At 41.5% G+C, this 24,374-nt stretch overlaps 1 protein-coding gene across 3 annotated transcripts in view; it reads right to left on the bottom strand.

Annotated features, from left to right (window-relative positions):
* Positions 1–24,374, bottom strand: part of LOC137655626 (ectonucleoside triphosphate diphosphohydrolase 5-like) — an 89,210-nt gene that overhangs the window by 43,988 nt on the left and 20,848 nt on the right. For 2 of the 3 annotated variants that reach the window (XM_068389542.1, XM_068389539.1), the window contains exons 2-4: positions 23,917–24,043; positions 14,385–14,552; positions 6,517–6,585 (exon numbers count right to left, since the gene is read on the bottom strand). In XM_068389542.1, coding sequence (XP_068245643.1) covers positions 6,517–6,585; positions 14,385–14,552; positions 23,917–24,043 — 364 coding nt within the window. The remainder of the gene's footprint in view (positions 1–6,516; positions 6,586–14,384; positions 14,553–23,916; positions 24,044–24,374) is intronic. The other variant, XM_068389540.1, reaches the window with a different exon arrangement.

Here is a 24,374-nt window from a genome sequence, read left to right as displayed (position 1 = left end):
TCGTTTTAAATAGAACTTAAGAGCTCTAACAGGGCACAAGACTCTTTCTAGTTCATTTCCAACCAAATTAGAAAGGCTTGGAATATCGAACGATTTCGGCCAAGGACGAGAAGGTAGTTCGTTTTTGGCTAGAAAACCAAGCTGCAAAGAACATGTAGCCGTTTCAGATGAAAATCCGATGTTCCTGCTGAAGGCGTGTATCTCACTGACTCTTTTAGCTGCAGCTAAGCAGACGAGGAAAAGAGTCTTCAAAGTGAGATCTTTAAAGGAGGCTGATTGTAGTGGCTCGAACCTTTCTGACATAAGGAATCTTAGTACCACGTCTAAATTCCAACCTGGTGTGGCCAAACGACGCTCCTTCGAGGTCTCAAAAGACTTAAGGAGGTCCTGTAGATCTTTGTTGTTGGAAAGATCTAAGCCTCTGTGACGGAAGACTGCTGCCAACATGCTTCTGTAACCCTTGATCGTGGGAGCTGAAAGAGATCTTTCCTTCCTTAGGTGTAAAAGGAAGTCAGCTATCTGAGTTACAGAGGTACTGGTTGAGGATACTGATTTGGACTTGCACCAGCTTCGGAAGACTTCCCACTTCGACTGGTAGACTTTAAGAGTGGATGTCCTCCTTGCTCTAGCAATCGCTCTGGCTGCCTCCTTCGAAAAGCCTCTAGCTCTCGAGAGTCTTTCGATAGTCTGAAGGCAGTCAGACGAAGAGCGTGGAGGCTTGGGTGTACCTTCTTTACGTGTGGCTGACGCAGAAGGTCCACTCTTAGAGGAAGTGTTCTGGGAACGTCCACTAGCCATTGCAGTACCTCGGTGAAACATTCTCTCGCGGGCCAGAGGGGAGCAACCAACGTCAACCTTGTCCCTTCGTGAGAGGCGAACTTCTGCAGTACTCTGTTGACAATCTTGAACGGGGGGAATGCATAAAGGTCTAGATGGGACCAATCCAGAAGAAAGGCATCTATATGAACTGCTGCTGGGTCCGGGATCGGCGAGCAATAAATTGGGAGCCTCTTGGTCATCGAGGTTGCAAATAGATCTATGGTAGGTTGGCCCCACAAGGCCCATAGTCTCTTGCATACATTCATGTGAAGGGTCCATTCTGTTGGGATGATTTGACCCTTCCGGCTGAGGCGGTCTGCCATGACATTCATGTTGCCTTGAATGAACCTCGTTACTAGAGACAGGTTTAGATCTCTTGACCAGGTGAGGAGGTCCCTTGCGATCTCGTATAACGTCATCGAATGAGTCCCACCTTGCTTGGAGATGTACGCCAAGGCTGTGGTGTTGTCGGAGTTCACCTCCCCCACCTTGCCTAGAAGGAGGGACTTGAAGCTTCTCAAGGCCAGATGAACTGCCAGTAGCTCCTTGCAGTTGATATGTAACGTTCTTTGATCCGCGTTCCACGTGCCCGAGCATTCCCGACCGTCTAATGTCGCACCCCAGCCCGTGTCCGATGTGTCCGAGAAGAGAACGTGGTTGGGGGTCTGAACAGCCAGTGGCAGACCCTCTCTGAGGTGAATGTTGTCCTTCCACCAAGTCAGTGAAGACTTCATCTTCTCGGAAATAGGGATCGAAACCGCTTCTAGCGTCTTGTCCTTTCTCCAGTGAACAGCTAGGTGAAATTGAAGGGGTCGGAGGTGCAGTCTCCCTAACGCAATGAACTGGTCCAGTGATGAAAGCGTCCCTATCAGACTCATCCACTGTCTGACTGAACATCGGTCCTTCTTTAGCATGTTCTGGATGCATTCTTGGGCTTGACTGATTCTGGGGGCCGACGGAAAAGCCCGAAAAGCTTGACTCTGAATCTCCATTCCTAGGTACACTATAGTTTGGGATGGGACGAGTTGGGACTTTTCCATATTGACCAGGAGACCCAATTCCTTGGTCAGATCCAGAGTCCACTTTAGATTCTCCAGACAGCGACGACTTGACGAAGCTCTTAGAAGCCAGTCGTCCAAATAGAGGGAGGCTCTGATGTCTGCTAAATGCAGGAATTTGGCAATATTCCTCATCAGTTTCGTAAAAACAAAGAGGCGCCGTGCTTAGGCCAAAGCACAGGGCTTGAAATTGGTATACAACCTTCCCGTAAACGAACCTTAGAAAAGGTTGGGAATCTGGGTGGATGGGGACGTGAAAATAAGCGTCCTTGAGGTCTAAAGAGACCATCCAATCTTCCTTCCTGACCGATGCTAGAACCGACTTTGTCGTCTCCATGGCGAACGTCTGCTTTGTGACAAAGACATTCAGAGCACTGACGTCTAGCACCGGTCTCCACCCTCCTGTCTTCTTCACGACTAAGAAGAGACGGTTGTAGAAGCCCGGGGATTGATGGTCCCGGACTTTGACTACCGCTCCCTTTTGTAGTAAGAGAGACACCTCTTGCTGCAAAGCTAGTCTCTTGTCCTCCTCTCTGTACCTGGGAGAGAGGTCGATGGGAGTTGTTGCTAGAGGGGGCTTGCGTAAGAATGGAATCTTGTACCCCTCTCTGAGTAACTTCACAGATTGTGCGTCTGCGCCCCTGTTCTCCCAGGCCTGCCAGTAGTTCTTGAGCCTGGCTCCCACTGCTGTCTGAAGAAGGTGGCAGTCAGACTCTGCCTCTAAAGGACTTGGAACCTTTCTTCTTGCTCCCACGTTGACCTTCGGCACGAGCACCTCCTCTGCTGGAGGCTCTGCCACGAAAGGGCGGAATGAACCTTGACGCTGGAGTATCCATCCTGGGTCTAGACACGGAGGGCAAAGGGGTGGCTTTGCGTGCGGATGACGCAACCAGGTCATGTGTGTCTTTTTGAATCAAGGAGGCAGCAATCTCCTTGATCAACTCCTCAGGGAAGAGGCACTTCGAGAGAGAAGCAAACATTAGCTCCGATCTTTGACATGGGGTTACTCCAGCTGACAAGAAGGAGCAAAGGTGTTCCCGTTTCTTGAGGACCCCGGAAACGAAAGAAGCCGCAAGCTCACTAGAACCATCCCGTATGGCTTTGTCCATGCAGGACATTATGAGCATGGAAGTTTCCTTGTCAGAAGGGGAGGTCTTCCTGCTCAACGCTCCCAAACACCAGTCCAAAAAGTTAAAAACTTCGAACGCTCTGAATACTCCTTTCATCAGATGGTCTAAATCCGAAGGAGTCCAACAAATCTTGGAGCGTCTCATGGCCAGCCTGCGGGGAGAGTCTACAAGACTTGAGAAGTCGCCCTGAGCAGAGGCAGGAACTCCCAAGCCGAGAACTTCTCCCGTGGCATACCAGACGCTAGATCTGGAAGCAAGCTTGGCAGGGGGAAACATGAAAGCTGTCTTCCCAAGTTGCTTCTTGGACTGCAACCAATCTCCCAGCACTCTTAAAGCTCTCTTGGACGAGCGGGCGAGGACGAGCTTCGTAAAGGCAGGTGCGGATGACTGCGTGCCTAAAGCGAACTCAGAGGGAGGAGAGCGTGGTGCTGCAGACACAAACTGATCAGGATATAAATCCTTGAACAGTGCAAGCACTTTCCTAAAGTCCAAGGAGGGAGGCGTGGTCTTGGGTTCGTCGATGTCCGTGTGCGGGTCGTCAAGATGTGCAGCGTCGTCATCATCAGAGAGTCCATCGTCTGAATGTTGAGGAGGAATCAGCTGGTCGGCTGAGTCCGGCAGCACGGGTGCATGCGTGACTGCACTGGACGCAACGTCATGGAACTGTTGGTCAGTCTGTGACTGCTGCGGGCGAGTAGCGGTAACCACAGTGGGTTGCGGAGGTTGACGCACAGCGTCAAAACAAAGCAACTTAACTCCACCCTCCTGTTGTTGTGGTAACTCGCGAACGTCAACGGAGGGTTCCGTGCGTCTGTGAACGTCAACGTGCGGCTGGCAGGGTACACTGCGCATGGGTGGTGGGACTCTCACAGCTGGAGTGCGGGAGAAGGTAGCCTCAGCGTCTACTGGACGCACAACCGTGGTTGGTTGTAGGCTAACGGGTGCAGCGTCAACCTTCTCCGCACGATACTCCTGCATAAAAGATGCTAACTGTGTCTGCATAGACTGTAGCAAAGACCACTTAGGGTCTACAGCAGCAGGTGCGGCAACAGACGGTGTTACTGCCTGTTGCAGTACCACTTTGCCTCTCATAGGAGGTGTGCAGTCATCGGAAGACTGCAGCGAGTCCGAACTGACCCAGTGGCTACACCTGGGCCGTTGGACTTGCGCGGAAGGGACCTTGCGTTTGAGAGGCCGTGAGACCTTGGTCCATCGTTTCTGGCGTGAAACCTCTTCCGCAGACGAGGAATGAATGGGCTCTCTCGTCTTCATGTGGGTGGGGCGATCTTGGCAAGATACGTCCGAAACCACGGAGGGAACGTCTGTCCGCTGATTAAAACCTGTCGAACCCTTTGGTCGTCAACATTGCTTCTCCCCTGGGCTTGGGAGCTTGCAAGAGGTCCCGGACTGGGAGGACGACAGGCACGAACAGACGCACCCTCATGAGCAACACTAACACTTTTCACAGAACTACCACTCACTTCACTTCCCACTGCACTCTTACCCTTCAACTCCCTGACGTCTGCTATGAGTTGGTTGCGGTCACTCGCCAATGACTCGACTCTCTCACCCAGAGCCTGGATGGCACGCATCATATCTGCCATCGAAGGTTGTTGAGTGCTAGAAGGGGGATCAGGAGTAACCACTACAGGGGAAGGAATAGGTTGTGGGGCATGGGGAGAGGAAAAATCAACTGAGCGAGATGAACTCCTCCTGACTCTATCTCTCTCTAGCCTACGTGAATATTTAAGGAATTCGAGAAAATCGAATTCCGAAAGCCCAACGCATTCCTCACACCGATCTTCCCATTGACAGGATTTACCCCGACAATTGGAACAAATGGTGTGAGGATCGATAGAGGCCTTCGGAAGACGCCTTGAACAGTCCCTAGCACTACACTTCCTGTATTTAGGGACTTGAGAAGGGTCAGCCATCTTGAATTAGTCAAAGGGGAAATTCAAAATCTATCCAAGTCGTCAACAAATAATCCAAAATTCAATCAAAGAATGCAAGGAAGTATTGAAGATAACCTCTGCAAAGCGAAAGCTAAAAACTAGAAATGAGTACTTCACCAAAATCTGTGAAAATCAATCCAGTAAGCAACAGCGTATTTAGTAGGTCTTGCCAGTGGCACGACAGAGAGAAAATTGGTTCTGTGTTTACATGGAGTACTTGAGTACCTGCTCGACAGATGGCGCTGTTGATGTACACCCCCACCTGTATAGCGATCGCTGGCGTATTTTGTGCTTAGGTTTTTCTGTCGGGCAGCAGAGCTGACAGCTTATATGATCACCGGCTAAGTTTAATATTGAAAAATATAATTTAAATGCAAAATTTACCATTAATATCTTCCCCTACATTGGAATACTTTAAATTTGTAAATTTTCAGGTTGACATAGTTAGCTAAACAGTAATATAATATACTTATTTACTGAATCCTACAGAATGTTGTTACCCTTACCCAGACTACAGTAAATCATTTAGAAAGAGCAGGCTCCAATTTTCCCTTAATTCACTGTGTGCAATTCTTCGAAATGAATGCTACCTTTTATTTTACCTTTTCATCTTAATACAATTATTTGCAATCATAAACTTTCTTAGTTAATTGCATAATAAATTTCAATATTATCTCAGACAAATAAATCTTCAGGGATGAACACTGACTTCCTTCATCGGGCAAAATTTGTAGCATAATCTAAATCATTGTAAGCCACAAAAAATGCAAAATGAAGAGCCATTTACAAGAAGCTGATAAAAATAGATCTCAATCATTAGTTTCACTTTAATGGAACAAAAATGCTTTTTCATTTTCTGATCATTAAATCTACCATAGCCATCGTTAATATATACAATATGCCCAACTATGCTAATATTTATAAGAACATAAGGATAGAATTAAGGGATTTTGACGAAGGAAAAATCTATTTCTGGGCGAGAGACCCGTGTCGCCCAGTGAAATGCTCCTTTAGCACCATTTCTAAGGTATATAACGGCATACCTTAGAAATGGTGCTAAAGGAGCATTTCACTGGGCGACACGGGTCGGAGCCCAGAAATATTGTATTCCCTATTAAACAATACAAAGAACAACTATCTCCAATAGACCTGAAGTTGAACCTACATTTTAGTTCTATGTCTGCATGATATTCTTTCAATTATAATTTTGTCATCCAACAAAAATTGGTAGGAATCTTCCAATTCATTATTTCTGCCCCTATGGAATAAAATCATATTACTCCTACTAGTCTCGTAGTCACAAACCTTGATAAAAAATAAAAAATAAAAGCAAATCATCAAAAATATTACCATAATCAAATTTACCATCAACTCCAGACTTCCTTTTTGTATCACTGAAATTTTGAAATGTTTCATAAAGCAGAATACTGTACAGTTGGGGCTTTGCAAAATAAATACACCAATGGTAAGCAGTGCAAGTAATCCCATCACAGCTTGGCATGCTCAGCAAGAAGGGAGAAAAAGGATTAACAAAATTCATAGACAAAAGTTTACCATAAGAGGAGTTATTTGCGATGAAGCTAAGTGGTCCTTTGGCCACTAAAGTATCCTCACATACTCCGCCTGCCAACAACACCACACACACTGATACAGTTGCACAAACACTGATTTCAGACAATGCATTTACATTATAAGGATGTAGATAAAACAGGGAATTAGATTTTTTCAGAATGGAAAAAAAAATGGAATTTTAATAAGATTTGCTATTTCTATACAAACCAGACATTCACGTTGCTTCTCTCGCGAGGCGCTTTAATATCGATGTTTAACCACACTTATAAAAAGAATTCCCATTTTCTTTCTTTTCAATAAACTCAAGCTCCTAGTATAGTAATGAGACAAGTTAGAGCTAAAGGCAATATTGTAATAATAGCTCGAGTACACCCCTACCATCTTCATTTCTCTTGAAATCAAAACTATTTCCTAAATTACTGATACCACTTGTCAGTGGGGAGGAGTGTGGACACGTATATGAGCATCAGGTGAGCATAAAAATAATAAAATTTATAAAATAAATTCTTTGTTTCTAAACACCACCACTAATGAGCATATCGCTGACTCCTTTGTAACTTGATTTAAAATTTAGTTTAAAATCATCTAAATCTAATCATAACAACTAGAGGGCCACTCAGAAGAGCGCAGACCTCCGCCGCAGCAGCTTACTTCTCTATCTTTAGCTCAACCCTGACCTTAACTTAGGATTTTCAAAATTGAATCACTTCCACATCTCTAACACAACAATTAATCCCTGAAGTTTCCCTACTCTATGAGTAAAATTTTGACCTTCACCAAAGCAGCTTGTTTCTTGACCTTTTGCTTGACCTTTGACCTAGGACTTTCAAAATTAATCCCAGAAAGTTTCACTACTCTATCAGGAAAATTGTGGCCAGGAAGTTGTTCACTCACAAACAAATGGACAAACAGGGGCGAAAACATAACCTCCTCCTAACTTCGTAGGAGGAGGTAAAAATAAAACAACAGTTATCACCAGCAGCCACTATAGCACCTAAAGTCCAGAAATAATAATAAGAAAACAAGGATTCTTTAAAATAATGTTTAGCAAATACCAAGTTCATATGACAAGGAGCTGCTACTAAAACCCTTGCAAAAGAAAGATTTCAGCAAATTTAAGTGATGTAGCGGCACTTCGTCAATGCCAAGGCTAGGAAAAGGTCTCTCGAGTGTCGGATCCCTGTCTGACAGCCTCCTCAGCAGCTCACAAAAGATACACGTGAAGGCCTTGAGGATGAGAGTCACGTGGCCCAAGAACGTGAAACTGCCTATCAAACTGAGAATAACACCGAAACAAAGACAAATAACCTACAACGTAACAAAACTATGCTTATTAACATTAGCAGCTAGATTGTCTCATTAATATACTAGAAACCTATATATTTATGGGAAAGAAATAAAATGGGAGATTATTTTAGTTTCTGGGGTAAACACTGATATCCATTGAGCTTCGAGAGAGGCAAAAATGAAGATCAGGGCAAGTTCACAGAAATAAAAGATCTTTTTGCAGAAATAATGTACTCTATATATAGTTTTAAGACAGATATACCTGTACCAACAGAACAGCCAAGTGATGAAACAGTTATGTTAAAAATATCCCTTCAAAATAACTACAGTATCGCAAATCCGACAGAACTTTGGCACTCAAGATCTGCCTCGAGATGGGTGACATTTTCACACCTACGATGCTTTGCTTAATTTGGCACTTCCCAGCTATTAGAGTTACAAGAATCTTTTTATTTGCCGATACACGGATGTACATAATTTCTTCTTAAGTTATACCTTGTAATAAAGACAATACTTTAATCCTTCAAGGACAATGTTCGTTACTAAAATGTCTCTTGCTTATGCAGATATTCATGCAATGTGCTACAGCATTAAAATTGGGTAAAAACAAGAATCTAATTGCCTATCAATTGCCTATTAGCTACCACATTTGATGAAGTACGGTACGCTTACTTTACACATGAAACTGAAAACGAGATCTAATTATAATTTACTGCTCTGGCAAATATCGTGGGAATACTGTAGTATAAAAACATCTACATATAAGTTCTTTCTTTACTGGATTAAATTCAAGTGGGAGTAAAAAAATTATATTTATTTCAAGAGTACCGACAGCAATTTAATAACTACTAAAATGTCCAGAATTTTCATAGCTTTTCATAGCGTGCAATATATTCCAGTTTCACCTTTCTTTATCAGAATTACACAATAACATAAAGGAACTATAAATCATAATAAAGGCATCTTTAACTTAACTTTTTCCTATATGAAAGTGCCCTATAGTCAATAATTTTCGCTGACACCTAAATTTGCACTGTTATCTCTTCAAAACTCTACATTTATAATAACTTCCCCAAAAATTGTTTTAAGATACATAACTTGAATTAAAGAAAGGAAAAATCTGAATCTTAAATATCCACATAAAAGTACCTACAGTATTTGGTCTTCTTGAGATTTTTATACCTTAAGAAATATGTTGATATAATTTTTAACTCATTTTATATCTTTTCATACATAACTGTCTGTTGTCTGCTAAACAATTCATACAACACCGACTGAGACTAAAAATAGACAAATTATATTATGAAAACGAGGAGATTCCAGTGGGTGATGTCTCAGAAAACCCGAGTTCGAATCCATTCCTCCATCGTCTATTTCACCTTTTTGGTCCGAGACAATAAAAGCCAGTGTCATGATGGCAGAGCAAATCAATCTATTCAACACATCAGTAAGTCAATCATTGTCCTAGTTTTTACTTTTAATTTCCTTTTCTGCCTTACTAATTGAATGAAGACAATAATCTACTGTGAAAATGTGGTAGTAGTGGTGTGCTCAGCAAAAGGTCTTAAGCAAAAACCATGGTTCTAAGTTCTACTCCATAAAGGTTTGTAGGAATTTCTAAAATTTGCCTTCAATTTGTGTACAGTATATATAGCTTGATTTTTACTGAATAAATTGTGTATACATATACATTTATTTAAAAAAAAAATGTGGAAAAAAAACTAATTTGCTTTTAACTTGTGTACAGTATCTATAAGCTTTATGTTTACTAAATAAATTATTTATACATTTGCAAATCTTTTTTATTTTTTTTGTGACAATAAAACCCATCTTGGATAGTGGTAATAAAAATACTAGACAGCCACAACAGCCATGCCTTTATAATGTAAAAACTGGATACAAATCAAATAGCTCAAAGGAAAAACTAGCACAAATTTTGTGAATAAAGTTGTAATTTTTTTCACTGAAATTTCATATTCATGAACCCTATGTAACTACATCATTCGAACCTAGAAATATGCCACAGATAATGAATAACTGATAGACATTCATATAATGGTAATGAGCAACTAAGGACACAAACATACAGTGTAACTTGAATGGTATAACATAAGTGTGTTTGCTTCCGTTCATAACTCATTCATAACTATCAAATTTGCAACGTAAAGCTTAAAAGGTTTTTAACCCTTTTACCCTCAGGCTATTTGGAAATTTTCAACTCTTAACCCCCAGGGGTTATTTTTTTTCCAAGCACATTTTGCAGTATATTTTTTTTAAATTGCTCTAACAGCCTTCATTTTCGTCATAGAGAGGTCAGGTTGGTCTCAATCTCTTGGAAAATGCCAGAAGTTTCTCAAAAAATTATCAAAAATATACAAAAAAAAATGTAAATAGCAGTTTTTTGCAAGGACGTACCAGTACGTCCATGGGGGTAAAGGGATGAGTTTTGTGAAACGTACCAGTACGTCCTTTGGGGGTAAAAGGGTTAAGATCTAAGCCATCTTTTATATGAAATAATATCTACCACAATACAGTATTGTTAGTTTTGAAAGTGTGATTACCCTTTTGAACAAAGATAACCAAGAAAAAAAACTAATAGTTCAGATACATAATCTAAAAAAAAACTTTTAATTTTCTTATCAAATTCCATATAGCCATGCCATTATAGCTTATCAGAACTACTACAATTATAAGTGATGAGATCACTTTATATCTTATCATAAGATTAAGATCAATAGCTTAATCTACTGGGTTATTTATACCATCCAGTATTTCAACTAAAATCAATTCCAAGCATATTGGATAGTATCTAACAAATTAAATTTCTAGCATATTTGAGAATAAAAGATTTTACTCAAAATTCCTCCAAGAGGATATTTGTCACCTTCTCAGTAATGAATACTGTACTATTAATAACAAAATAGAGCCCCTTCGACTAAGGATAGGAGGGCGTTCTCTTCGACCTCTCTGATGGCCAACAGTTCCCAGATATTGGAAGAGCAATGGAAAATACGGCCTATAAAAATAAAGGGGCACTCAGTAGAGCGCAGATCTCCGCTGCAGCAGCTTATTTCTCAACCCTTTGCTTGACTTTAACCTTTGACCTTTATCATGTTTTAATTGGCGTGGATTTTCATACACTAAAATATGAACCAAGTTTGAAATCTCTGTGACAATGATGTCCAAACTTATGGCTGATTACGTGAATTGGATATTTTGCTTGACCGTGACCTTGACCTTCTAAAATTTATTCATTTTCAGCTTTTTAAATAATGGTTAATCCCTGCAAGTTTCATTACTCTACGATTAAAATTGTGAACAGGAAGCTGTTCACAAACAAACACACCAACAGGGGCGAAAACATAACGTCCTTCCAACTTCGTTGGCGGAGGTAACAAAATAAACTTGTTAGGTTAGCCTACAATTAATGGCAAGCATTACGACTGAAAATGTAATTATGAAAATCTTTACAAAACTGTAGATATGAAATCCTATTAAAAATTGTAAAGTAAACTAAAGTTAACTCCACACCAGTCTTAAGTTACCCTACTTTCAAATGTAAGGCTCCAAGTTTCTGATATTACAGGTAGGACCATCTGATTAAATACTTTGATTTCTAGAGAAAATGGCATCTTACTTTCATAACCTCATTTTGTTTAACAAAAGCTCTATCAAACTTTGTATAGGCAAACACTATCTCTGGAATGTACTCCGGTATGTTAATCTCCATACGTAAGGAGTAAACACAGACTGAATATTCAACGTACCACCTTATGAATTTGCATTTTAATTATAGAGTGAGAGTATTTTCATTAGCTTCACTTATCATTTGTCTACCAGTGAAGTAGATGGACTAGTTTTTATATAATTTGTCTATCTGTCTGTTCACTAACATTCTTGAACAGTCATTAAAAGTCTTTCTATAAAAATCTAAGATATTTCAGTCAATCTTGGCATTAAGGCAAACTCTACACATGCATAAAAGATAAAAATCTCTTATCTCTATTCTTTTTCTTATTATTCTGAAGCAAACCTGCAATAAAGGTCTAATTCAATAGACTGTACATTTACAACTTTTACATTGGCAGTTAATTCTAATAGCCAGGGCTTCTCCATCATGAGGCTCAATACTACACAGTATTCTAGAAGTTTTATTCCAGCTGTTACTAAGTTGTGGAATGATCTTCCTAATTGGGTAGTTGAATCAGTAGAACTTCAAAAGTTCAAAGTTGGAGCAAATGCTTTTATGTTGACCAGGCTGACATGAGTCTTTTTATTGTTTATATATGACATATCTGATTTTGACGTTGTTAATAGTTTATATAGGACATATCTGTTTTGACGCTGTTACTGTTTTTAGAATGATATATTGTTAATTTATTCTCATCATTTATTTATTTCCTTATTTCCTTTCCTCACTGGGCTATTTTTCCCTGTTGGAGCCCTTGGGCTTATAGCATCTTGCTTTTCCAACTATGGTTGTAGCTTGGCTAGTAATAATAATAATAATAATAATAATAATAATAATAATAATCATAATAATAATAATAATAATAATACAGTAATAATAATACTCAACTAATGAAGCCTTTTCAGAAAACACCAAAGTTAGGAGACTGTGACCTTTGCTATAAATAGCTAACCTCCATACTAAAATTATCGGCGTCAATGACCTTAGATGTCAGGATGCCAGATAACTGATAATCAATCAATCATAGTGAATTAAGTTCTCGGGGCATTAACCCTTTTACCCCCAGGCTCTTTGGAAATTTCCAACCCTTAACCCCAAGGGGTTATTTTTTTTCCAGCACATTTTGCAGTATATTTTTTTTAAATTGCTCTAACAGCCTTAATTTTTGTCCTAAAGAGATCAGATTGGTCTCATTCTCTTGCAAAATGCCTGAATTTTTTCAAAAAATTATCAAAAACATGAAAAAAAAAATTTATAGCATTTTTTTGCATGGGCGTACCGGTACGTCCATGGGGGTAAAGGGATGGGTTTTGTGAAACGTACCGGTACGTCCTTTGGGGGTAAAAGGGTTAATGTTTTACAACCATATCTTGACGGGACGCAATTACAGTGGGTACTAACTTTCCTAAAGATTGTTCAAGACGTGGTATAGGACATTATGGTTTTTAGGAATGTCTAAGAATTAGAATGCATTATTTTTCCCTTTTTAGAATCCTACAAAGGCACTAAGCTGGCAGATGGCATTAGTATGACTTTTTAGCAGACAACAGATGTTTGCAGGCAAAAAAAAATTAACCAAATTAGCATAATAATACGTGTATATACACTGGTAGAAATTATATTTCTTAAGGTGTAACTATCAAAGCATGCAAAGCACCCTAGGTATATTATGCCCAATCTTTAAGGCCGATTTGTAAAACTTGTAGCGGGTATAAATAAATTTGTTGACCCAATTATGCATTTAAAAGACCAAGCGTTTATTTAGTATCCCTCAACAACAAACTAAGATTCTAAAAGCCGCTGGTTTAACATTGTTATTCTTGACTTGAAAACTTTATTTCAATTTGCATCCTCATATAAATTTCAATACAGCATTAGTTAAAACACAAAAAAATACATAGCAAAAAAACTTGCCGTAAAAGTATGAAACTTTGTTCTCCATTATAAAAAAAAAATTTCAAAATTTTTTGCATTATTTTACATTGAATATTATACCATTCATCTTTTATTAAAGAAACCAGCATAAGTTCCACAAGATGCTACTAAAACAAAATATTACAAAAAAAAAGTACTAAATAATCATCATGTATCTAAATTGAAAAGCCTAAACTTCTATACTATTAAACTTTTGTTGGAAAAAGAAAAAAAATTACCCTTAATATCTTTGATCTGCACTTGCTCATCACTTAGTATATTACCAAACAATAAGCTTCTCTTTTACATTTTACTAATACATTTGTGATCAGAGATGAGCTGATATTAAATTCGTTGCTACCGAAATTTCAATGCTATAAGCCTTCACTCTCAATGCAGAGTTTAAGATACAGTAGAGTGAATAGATTTTCTTTTATGAAGGATCAATTATTGATGGGATGAAATATGGCAATTACAAAAATAAGTAACCATGGATTATGTAGGAGCTCTTTTACATAGTCTTTATCTATGAAATTATAAAAGAAGTAGAGTACATACTATGTTTATAAAAAGGATACAGGACATCACAAACACCAATACGATATTAAGAAGAACATTTGCACATATAATAAAAAAAAAAAATGGAAAATAGAAAATTAAACACTTCCCTAGCATAACAAAAATCTAATTTTCAATATTTACAGTCTGATGAGTTCATGAGTTTTGAAATAAAATGTTCATGTTTAATTTCATGTACTGTACAGTATATACAAAAAGCTTATCAACCACACACAATGTGAATTTTAAAGCACTAATGTATTATCATCTATTGATTGCAAATACTGTAGAACAATATGTCATTATGTATAACTACATTAAAAATAAAATGCATAACATTATTATATCATACCTAAAAAATGGTCTATATTGTACACTTATGCAATGCAGGAGGACATACCTGCTAAACTTTTGAAGAATGTAAATGCTAGAACCCTTGAACCAGTTGAACCAGCATCGATGATAACCGCGTAAACACGTTCTTGCACTCCGAGGGCCACAGAGACGCGGTCCAGAGAGTTTGTGCTGTGCCCGATACTCTTCAAGGGCCATGTATTATTCAACGTAACTGTGGTTAAAGAAGGCAAAACATTTACGATAATTATTTGTTCTTGAGATATCATGGTGAGGGGTAGATGGAGATGGTTTGGGCATGCTTTTCGCACTCCAAAAAAAAGAGATTAGTTCACCAAACTTTCAACAGGGTTCCACAAGGTACTAGAAGAGTTGGAAGACCCAGGCCTATGAAGCGTGAGGTAGGAGATGATGAATGGCATAGTATAGATTTAAAAGCTCAAGATAGAGACGACTGGGGAAATCTAACAGAGGCCCTTTGCGTCAATAGGCATAGGAGATGATGATGATAAGATACCTACGTATAATGATGTTGCTTAAGAAAGTTACGTCCAATCTCAACAGATCTGATAAAATAGTTCCAAATGGCCCAGTGGAGAGTAATAATTTGTACTGTTAGCATTGTCATAATTTCTCTACAATATTCATACGTTCTTTGGCTATAGCTATGTTATCGTTTTCAATATCCTGCATTATATGATAATATATCAGTTTAGAATTGTAAAATAACTCTGCTCCTCATGCTACCACAGCCCTGAGGATTTACCACTTAGATCATTCTTTCATAAAATCCACAACCAGGACTGAAGTCTATTACAAGGCTTAACTAATTTTCGACAACCACACCTACTATAATATTTTTAGCACAAAAAAAAAAAAAATAATAATAATTTCCTCTAGATATTAACTGCATTCACCTGAATCTTCAACCATACTCTCATTCTATTTTAATTTTCACTTTCCCATTCACATTTTCGGTTCACCAATAGCTACAGTTCATCAATAGCACAAATTTAAAAAAGTGATTTTGACGAAGGAAAAATCTATTTCTGGGCTCGACCTGTATCGCTCCCTGAAATGCTCCTTTCAGCACCATTTCTAAGGCATAAATATTGCTAAATATACCAGAGAAAAAAGGATGCACGGAATGCCAGGAATAAAAACAGCTCGCTCACTCTAATAGGTGTCGGTATAATAACTGGGGCGTGTTAGAACCACGACCATAGGTCCCTCACCAGTTAGACCTCTCCTTCTTCAACATCCCCCAGAACTACGAGGTGCCGATCTACACCAGACTGCTGCCTCCTACTACGACTATCCTCCCCTCACCCTACCCCTCCCCACCCTCTCTCCCTCATTCCTCCTTAGCACCGGCAACTTTTTTCCTAACTATACAGACCAGAGTCCTTTAATAGGAAATTAATTCCAGTGCAATTGGAACTTGGCACTTAAAACCTTATACAGTAACGAATTGTTGGCAGTAGCCGGTAGTTAGTGGGGGAGGGGGCTTTTGGAGGGAAGGAGAATGTGGGAAATTAAAGGACTAAGGTTTGTATACTTAGGGAAAAATACAAATTACTTTTAGTTTTTGTGATTTACCCCTACACGAATATATATTATCGTACTTGACAAGGAGACCCATTTATTGCTGGCTGGAAGTCCTTATTACCACACATTTTTCAACATGCTATATCCTTATTCAAGTGAAAAAAAAAAAAATCTATGTATTAAAGAAAATAAGAAACCTTTTGGAAAAATTTAATTTTTTTGTGAAATACAAACCAATTCCTTTGGTATTCCAGAAAAAATGATATTTTGATTATAAAATAAATTTTTGAATATACTTACCCGGTGAATATATAATAGCTGACGTCTCGGACAGCTCGACAGAAACACAAAAACTCGCGAGCGATCGCCATGAAGGTTGCGGGTGTGCCCACCAGCGCCGACTATCAGCCAGATACCGCATATACATGTAAACAGCCTCAGTTCTTCTCATTCCGCTGGGTCTCTATCGGGGAGGAAGGGAGGGCCTATAATTTATATATTCACCGGGTAAGTATATTCAAAAATTTATTTTATAATCAAAATATCATTTTTAAATATTAAACTTAGCCGGTGAATATATAATAGCTGATTCACACCCATGGTGGTGGGTAGAGACCAGTATTAATACAATATAGGCGTATATGCTTAGAGTTTTTGACAGTTATATCATAACAAAACCCAAATAAATATAGGTACCTGGTAAGGAAGCTGACTCTGACGATTACTCTGCCTTGTTAGTCCGCTTTCCTCACGAAGCCCAGCCATCCTCTCAGGATGCTGAAAGACTCCCAGGAGCTGAAGTATCCAGGGCGACAACCCATACAACAGGACCTCATCAAAACCCTTAATCTGGGCGCTCTCAAGAAATGACATTTGACCACCCGCCAAATCAAAAAGGATGCGAAAGGCTTCTTAGCCTTCCGTACAACCCAAAACAAAATTAAAAACATTTCAAGAGAAGATTAAAAGGATATTGGAATTAAGGGAATGTAGTGGTAGAACCCTCACCCACTACTGCACTCGCTGCAACGAATGGACCCAGTGTGTAGCAGTCCTCATAAAGAGTCTGGACGTCTTTTAAGTAAAATGAAGCGAACACCGACTTGCTCCTCCAAAAGGTCGCGTCCATAATACTTCTTAGAGATCTGTTTTGCTTAAAGGCCACGGAAGTTGCTATAGCTCTTACTTCGTGCGTCTTGACCTTAAGCAAGCAACGATCTTTTTCACTCAAGTGAGAATGAGCCTCTCGGATTAAAAATCTAATAAAATACGATAAAGCATTTTTAGACATAGGCAATGATGGCTTTTTAACTGAGCACCACAAGGCCTCAGATCCACCTCGTAAGGATTTTGTACGAGCTAAATAAAACTTAAGAGCTCTGACTGGACACAGTACTCTTTCAAGCTCGTTGCCTACGATCTCTGACAGGCAAGGTATATCAAACGACTTAGGCCAAGGACGAGAAGGCAGTTCATTTTTGGCCAAGAAACCAAGCTGAAGTGAACATGTGGCTTTATCTGTAGAAAAGCCGATGTTCCTACTGAAGGCATGGATCTCACTGACCCTTTTAGCCGAAGCCAAGCACACTAAGAAAAGCGTCTTGAGGGTGAGATCCTTCAGGGAGGCTGAATGTAATGGCTCAAACCTGTCGGACATTAGGAACCTTAGGACCACGTCTAAGTTCCTTCCAGGAGTTGCCATACGACGCTCCTTAGAGGTCTCGAAGGACTTAAGGAGATCTTGGAGATCTTTATTATTGGACAGATCTAAGCCTCTATGTCTGAACACAGAAGCCAACATGCTTCTGTAGCCCTTAATAGTGGGCGCTGAGAGGGAGCGAACATTTCTCAGATGTAGGAGAAAGTCTGCAATTTGGGCTACAGAGGTACTGGAAGAGGAAATGGATGATGACTTGCACCAGTCTCTAAAGACTTCCCACTTCGACTGGTATACCTTGATGGTAGAAGCTCTCCTAGCTCTCGCAATCGCTCTGGCTGCCTCCTTCGAAAAACCTCGAGCTCTTGAGAGTCTTTCGATAGTCTGAAGGCAGTCAGACGAAGCGCGGGGAGGCTTTGATGAAGATCCCTTACGTGGGGCTGCCGTAAGAGATCCATCCTTAAAGGAAGACTCCTTGGGACGTCTACCAGCCATATAAGTACCTCTGTGAACCACTCTCTCGCGGGCCAGAGGGGAGCAACCAACGTCAACCTTGTCCCTTCGTGAGAGGCGAACTTCTGCAGTACCTTGTTGATGATCTTGAACGGTGGGAATGCGTACGCGTCCAGGTGAGACCAGTCCAGTAGAAACGCATCTATGTGAGTCGCCTCTGGATCTGGGACTGGAGAGCAATAGGTCGGGAGCCTTTTGGTCAACGAGGTGGCAAAGAGGTCTATGGAGGGTTGACCCCAAGTCACCCAAAGACTCTTGCACACGTCCTTGTGGAGGGTCCATTCCGTGGGGATCACCTGACCTCTGTCTGCCAAGACGTTCAAGTCCCCCTGGATGAATCTTGTCAACAGGGAGATGCCTCGATTTTTTGACCAGAAGAGGAGGTCCCTTGCGATGACGAACAGTGTGTGGGAGTGAGTGCCTCCTTGCTTGGAGATGTACGCCAATGCTGTGGTGTTGTCTGAATTGACTTCTACCACCTTGTTTCGAAGAATGCTCTCGAAACTCATCAAGGCCAAGTGAACCGCTAACAACTCCTTGCCGTTGATGTGCATGCTCTTCTGATCCGACGTCCAAAGACCCGAACATTCCCGACCGTCCAGAGTCGCTCCCCAACCCAAATCCGACGCGTCTGAGAACAACACGTGGTTTGGGTTCTTGACTGCCAAGGACAGACCCTCTCTCAGACTTATGTTGCTGTCCCACCAGTTCAGGCATGCTTTTACTGGCTCGGAGACCGGGATTGACACAGCTTCCAAAGTCTTGCTCTTGTTCCAGTGTGAGTCTAGATGGAACTAGAGAGGACGAAGGTGAAGTCTCCCTAGTGAGACACATTGCTCCAGGGATGACAGAGTCCCTAAGAGGCTCATCCAACTTCTTACTGAGCAACGGTCTTTTTTCAGCATAAGGCGGACTTTGAGCAGGGCTTGCTCTATCCGGGTGGCAGACGGAAAAGCCCGAAAAACTAGACTGCGAATCTCCATCCCCAAATAGAGAATAGTCTGGGATGGATTCAGTTGAGACTTTTCTAAGTTCACCAACAGTCCCAACTCCTTTGCCAGACCCAACGTCCAGTGAAGGTCCTGCAGACAGCGATGACGGGACGATGCTCTGAGAAGCCAGTCGTCCAAGTACAGGGAGGCTCGAATTCCCGATAAATGAAGGAATTTTGCCACATTCCTCATGAGCCTCGTAAACACGAGAGGAGCAGGGCTGAGCCCGAAGCACAGTGCTCGAAACTGGTACACCACATTCCTGTAAACAAACCTCAGATACGGTTGAGAATCTGGGTGAATAGGAATGTGGAAGTACGCATCCTGCAGGTCGAGAGAGACCATCCAGTCTCCCTCTCTGACCGCTGCTAGGACGGACTTCGTGGTCTCCATCGTAAATTTTGTTTTTATAACAAAAACGTTGAGCGCACTGACGTCCAGCACTGGCCTCCAACCTCCTGTATGTTTTGGGACTAGGAAGAGACGGTTGTAGAATCCCGGTGATTGAAGGTCCGAGACTTTCACCACCGCTCCCTTCTCTAGTAACAGAGACACCTGCTGTTGTAGAGCTTGTCTTCTTGACTCCTCTCGATACCTGGGAGAGAGGTCTAGAGGAACTGTTACTAGAGGAGGTCTGCGTACAAAAGGTATTTTGTACCCCTCCTTGAGCAACAACACAGACTCTTGGTCTGCACCCCTCTTCTCCCAGGCCTGCCAGAAGCTGTTCAGTCTGGCCCCTACCGCTGTCTGAGGACGTGGGCAGTCAGACTCTGCCACGGGAGGACTTGGATCCTCTCCTCTTGCCTCTCTTTCCGTCGCCACGAGCGCCTCCCCTGCTGGGGGCTCTGCCACGAAAGGGCGGGATAAATCTAGTCGCTGGGGTATCGACCTTGGGCCTCACGACATAAGACGACGAAGGAGCTCCCTTGCGAGCAGAAGTACCCATCAGGTCGTGTGTATCCTTCTGCACAAGTGAAGCCGCAATGTCCTTGATCAGCTGTTGAGGAAACAAGGCAGCTGATAAGGGGGCAAAGAGAAGCTCCGACCTCTGACAGGGAGTAACTCCTGCTGAAAGGAATGAGCAAAGAGTTTCCCTCTTCTTCAGGACTCCAGACGTAAAGGTGGCGGCGAGCTCATTAGAGCCATCGCGGATGGCTTTGTCCATACAAGACATAATAAGTACGGAAACATCCTGGTCGGCAGACGAGATCTTCCTGCTTAATGCTCCTAGAGACCAATCTAAAAAGTTGAAAACTTCGAAGGCCTTGAAAACCCCTTTAAGGAGATGGTCAAGGTCCGAGGCGGACCAACAAACTTTAGAGCGTCTCATGGCTAGGCGACGGGGAGAGTCTACGAGGCTTGAGAAGTCACCATGGGCAGAGGCAGGGACTCCCAAGCCGAGAACTTCTCCCGTGTCATACCAGACGCTCGCTCTAGAAGCTAGTTTAAAAGGAGGGAAGGCAAAGGACGTCTTCCCCAAACTCCTCCTGGTAACCAACCAGTCGCCCAGCAAGCGTAAAGCCCTCTTAGAAGAGCGCGAGAGCACTAGCTTAGTAAAAGAAGGCTTCGCAGCAGCTAAGCCTAGCGCAAACTCTGACGGAGGCGAACGAGGAGCGGAAGTAACAAAATGGTCTGGGAAAAGATCCTTAAAAATCATCATGATTTTCTTAAAGTCCATCGAAGGTTGAGCAGCCTTAGGCTCTTCTAGGTCTGATAAAACATCCAAAGGAATATCAGTAGGCGGAGGATCAGCAACATCCTCATCTGAAGGAACCTCGTCCGACAATTGATGAGTCTCAAGAAAGGGAGAGACCTGCCGCGGTGGCAACGCTTGACAAGCAAAGTCCACACGCAAAGGAGCAGCAGTAGCAGTCGAGGCTACGTCAAGTCGCTGCTGAAAGGACTGACCAGCAACAACAACAGGAGCTGATGGACGCTCGACGTCAAGTCGAGACTGCCTTGACTGCCTAAACTGAGCAGTCAAAACAACCCTTGACTGCGGTGCTTGACGCTCAACGTCAAAACAAGGCAACTGAGCTGGTTGGTGAACGTCCTGAACGTCAACACGAGACTGCGGCAGCGGCTGAACGTCAACACGAGACTGCGGCAGCGTCTGAAAGTCAACACGGGACTGCATCGAGTGAGGCTCCAAGTCACGTGACTGTCATGACAAACTACCGACATCACGCTTCGTAACGTCAAAAGGACGAGTAAAGGCTCGTTTGGGCGGCTGACGGCCAGAGTCTCGATCAGCGTAACGGCGAGGATCATCGTGAACCTGCTCAACAGTATACTCCTCCATAAGGGAGGCAAGCTTATTCTGCATATCCTGCAGGACAACCCATTTAGGATCAACGGGAGTCGGTACGGGCCGAGACGATGGTAACGTCTGTGACGGCAAAACATTGCTCTTACTGAGACTCTCGGAGCCCGTGTTACGCTTACGCTTAATCGGAGAACAGTCTTCCGACAACTGCAAAGGGTCAGAGCTGTCCCAATGGCTACAGCCAGGACGCTGGACCTGTCCTGAAGGGACTGACTTCCGCTTTAAGGGTCTAGAAACTTTGCTCCAAGGTTTCTTTTGCGAGAAGCCTTCGGATGACGAGGAGAAAACAGCCTCGCTCGTCTTATGGTAGGGGCGATCTTGACGAGACACGCCCGATACCGCAGAGGGAACGTCTGTTCGTTGGTTAAAGCCTCTCGTCCCCTTAAGTCCTACGACATTACTTCTCCCTGGTGCAGGGGAGCCTGAAAGAGGTCTCGGACTAGGTGAACGACAAGCACGAACAGACGAACCCTCGGTCGCAACACTAAAAACACTTTGCGCACTAATCACTTTATCCCCACGATTTTCTAATGTGGCACTCTGACACTTTAACACATTCACATCCGCCATGAGTTGATTACGGTCCGATGCTAACGACTCAACTCTCTCCCCCAAAGCTTGAATGGCAAGCAACATATCCCGCATGGATGGTTCATGAGTGCTAGTAGAGGGTTCAGGAACAACTACTACAGGGGAAGGATTAGGATCAGGGGCATGGGAGGAGGAAAAATCCAACAACCTAGAGGAACTTCTCCTCACCCTATCTCTCTCAAGCTTACGAGAATATTTATCAAACTCTAGCCAGTCGAATTCCGAAAGTACCACGCACTCATCACACCGATCTCCTAATTGGCAGGTTTTACCCCGGCAATTAGAACACACGGTATGTGGGTCGAGAGAGGCCTTGGGAAGACGTTTGTTACAATCCCTAGCATTACATTTACGAAATTTAGGTCCAGGGATAGGAGAAGGGTCAGCCATTTTGAAAAGTCAAAGAAAATCCAAAAACAATCCAAAGTCATCAACAATAAACGCTATCCAAAAAAGGGTTCAAGAGTTTTAATTGAAGAGAAAAACACCTGTCACTGCGAAAGCTCAAAACCAAAAAGAAGTACTTCACCAAGAATGACGAAAACTCCAGGTCAACAGCGAGCGGAATCAACTTGTCGACAAGACCGACAGAGAAGAACTGAGGCTGTTTACATGTATATGCGGTATCTGGCCGATAGTCGGCGCTGGTGGGCACACCCGCAACCTTCATGGCGATCGCTCGCGAGTTTTTGTGTTTCTGTCGAGCCGTCCGAGACGTCAGCTATTATATATTCACCGGCTAAGTTTAATATTTAAAAACAGACTTTACATGAAGCAAAGGAGGTTACAAGACAGTATTCTAGATGGGTAAGCTGAATTTACTTCAACTCGCTAAAACCCCGACTAGATATTTTTTTAAATTGGGAGAAGTCTTCATAAATTCCAATCTTTTCAGTTTTCTTTACTTCAAATAAGATTGATTGTAGGTACCTGATTAAGTTGATAGGTTTTGCTTAACATTCAATTTCTAGCAAAGAGATTGCAGAGCCCACAATGACCCCTAAGGTACGCCCAACCAAACGAGGAAGGATGCCGAGGACGACAATTTTAGCGAAAAATTCTTCTAAACTCAAATAATTCTCTCTCTCTCTCTCTCTCTCATTTGATGGTGTTCTAGTTATAACTGACAACTGACATTTATAGTCTGCGCATATTTCTTTTACCCAAGTATACATTACATTTTCTTTAGCAGAGCTTTCTTTCTCTCTCTCTCTCAGTATAATGTAAAATAGTAAACAATAACGAGCTACTGCATATCATCATATAAGATCAGAAGTCAACAAATCATATACACGCCACTTTCAGGGTAATTTTCTACAATATTTCTACAGTTTTAAACCTCAGGAATAGCGTGCGATTCAGAAAGAAAATTTGCAAACATTTTAAAAGCGATTAGTTGGTTTAAGGGTAGAGCTCAGGAGGGAATGCTCACAATCTTATAAGTATTCTATAGTTTACTGATCAATCGTACATCAACAGTTGCTGTACCTACATTCCGAAAGAAACAAATACAATTTCAATTGTACTGTTTCGTGCCAAAACCTTTTACAATGTACAGTACAATGAGATGTTTGAACTGCCTTAATGCTAGATCTCCATTGTGTAAACACATTCAAGCTTAAATACTTTCTATGAGTCTTTTTATAGTTTATTTATGACATATTTGTTTTTGATGTTGTTAATAGTTTATATATGACATGTCTGTTTTGACGTTGTTACTTATTTTAGAATGATTTATTGTTAATTTGTTCTCTTCATTTATTTATTTCCTTATTTCCTTTCCTCACTGGGCTATTTTTCCCTGTTGGAGCCCCTGGGCTTATAGCATCTTGCTTTTCCAACTAGGGTTGTAGCTTGGATAGTAGTAGTAATAATAATAATAATAATAATACAATTTGTAAGACAACCTGTAACATCTTAATCCAATATAAAAACATAAAGCATCACTTACCTAGTATGATGAGCGTGGTGAGCGAAAATAGGACAGCGTAAAAAAATAATCTAGCCAAGCGGAATGATCTGTGGACTGCTCCTGACGACCGTACACTCTTGGTAGTGGCACTCATGTCTGACCCCGACTGTAGAGAAAGGTTTAACGTAAGTAAAATAAACAAATTCACACAAATTGTCAAGATGTAAAGTTCAACATTCTCTAAAATCAAATTGATTATTTTCAACAAAAAACCCACCATTAAACTACAGCTCTCACTCATAATGACCAATTGTCCAGAAAGACTACAACAGTCTTTCGATTAATAAACAGGTGTAAGGCAGTTGCCAAAACCATATGTGCCACAGTGGAACACCTGCCAAACTTTTTTTTTCTTTTGTATGTCGGGAAATAGGCTCTGAAACAACCATTACTAGGGGTGCTGTACAATAAGAAAAATCAATTTTGTTTAATAGAAT

This window comes from Palaemon carinicauda, chromosome 16 (assembly GCF_036898095.1).
Source record: "Palaemon carinicauda isolate YSFRI2023 chromosome 16, ASM3689809v2, whole genome shotgun sequence".
Classification (NCBI taxonomy): domain Eukaryota; kingdom Metazoa; phylum Arthropoda; class Malacostraca; order Decapoda; family Palaemonidae; genus Palaemon; species Palaemon carinicauda.
This window is presented reverse-complemented; position numbering and strand designations above follow the sequence as displayed.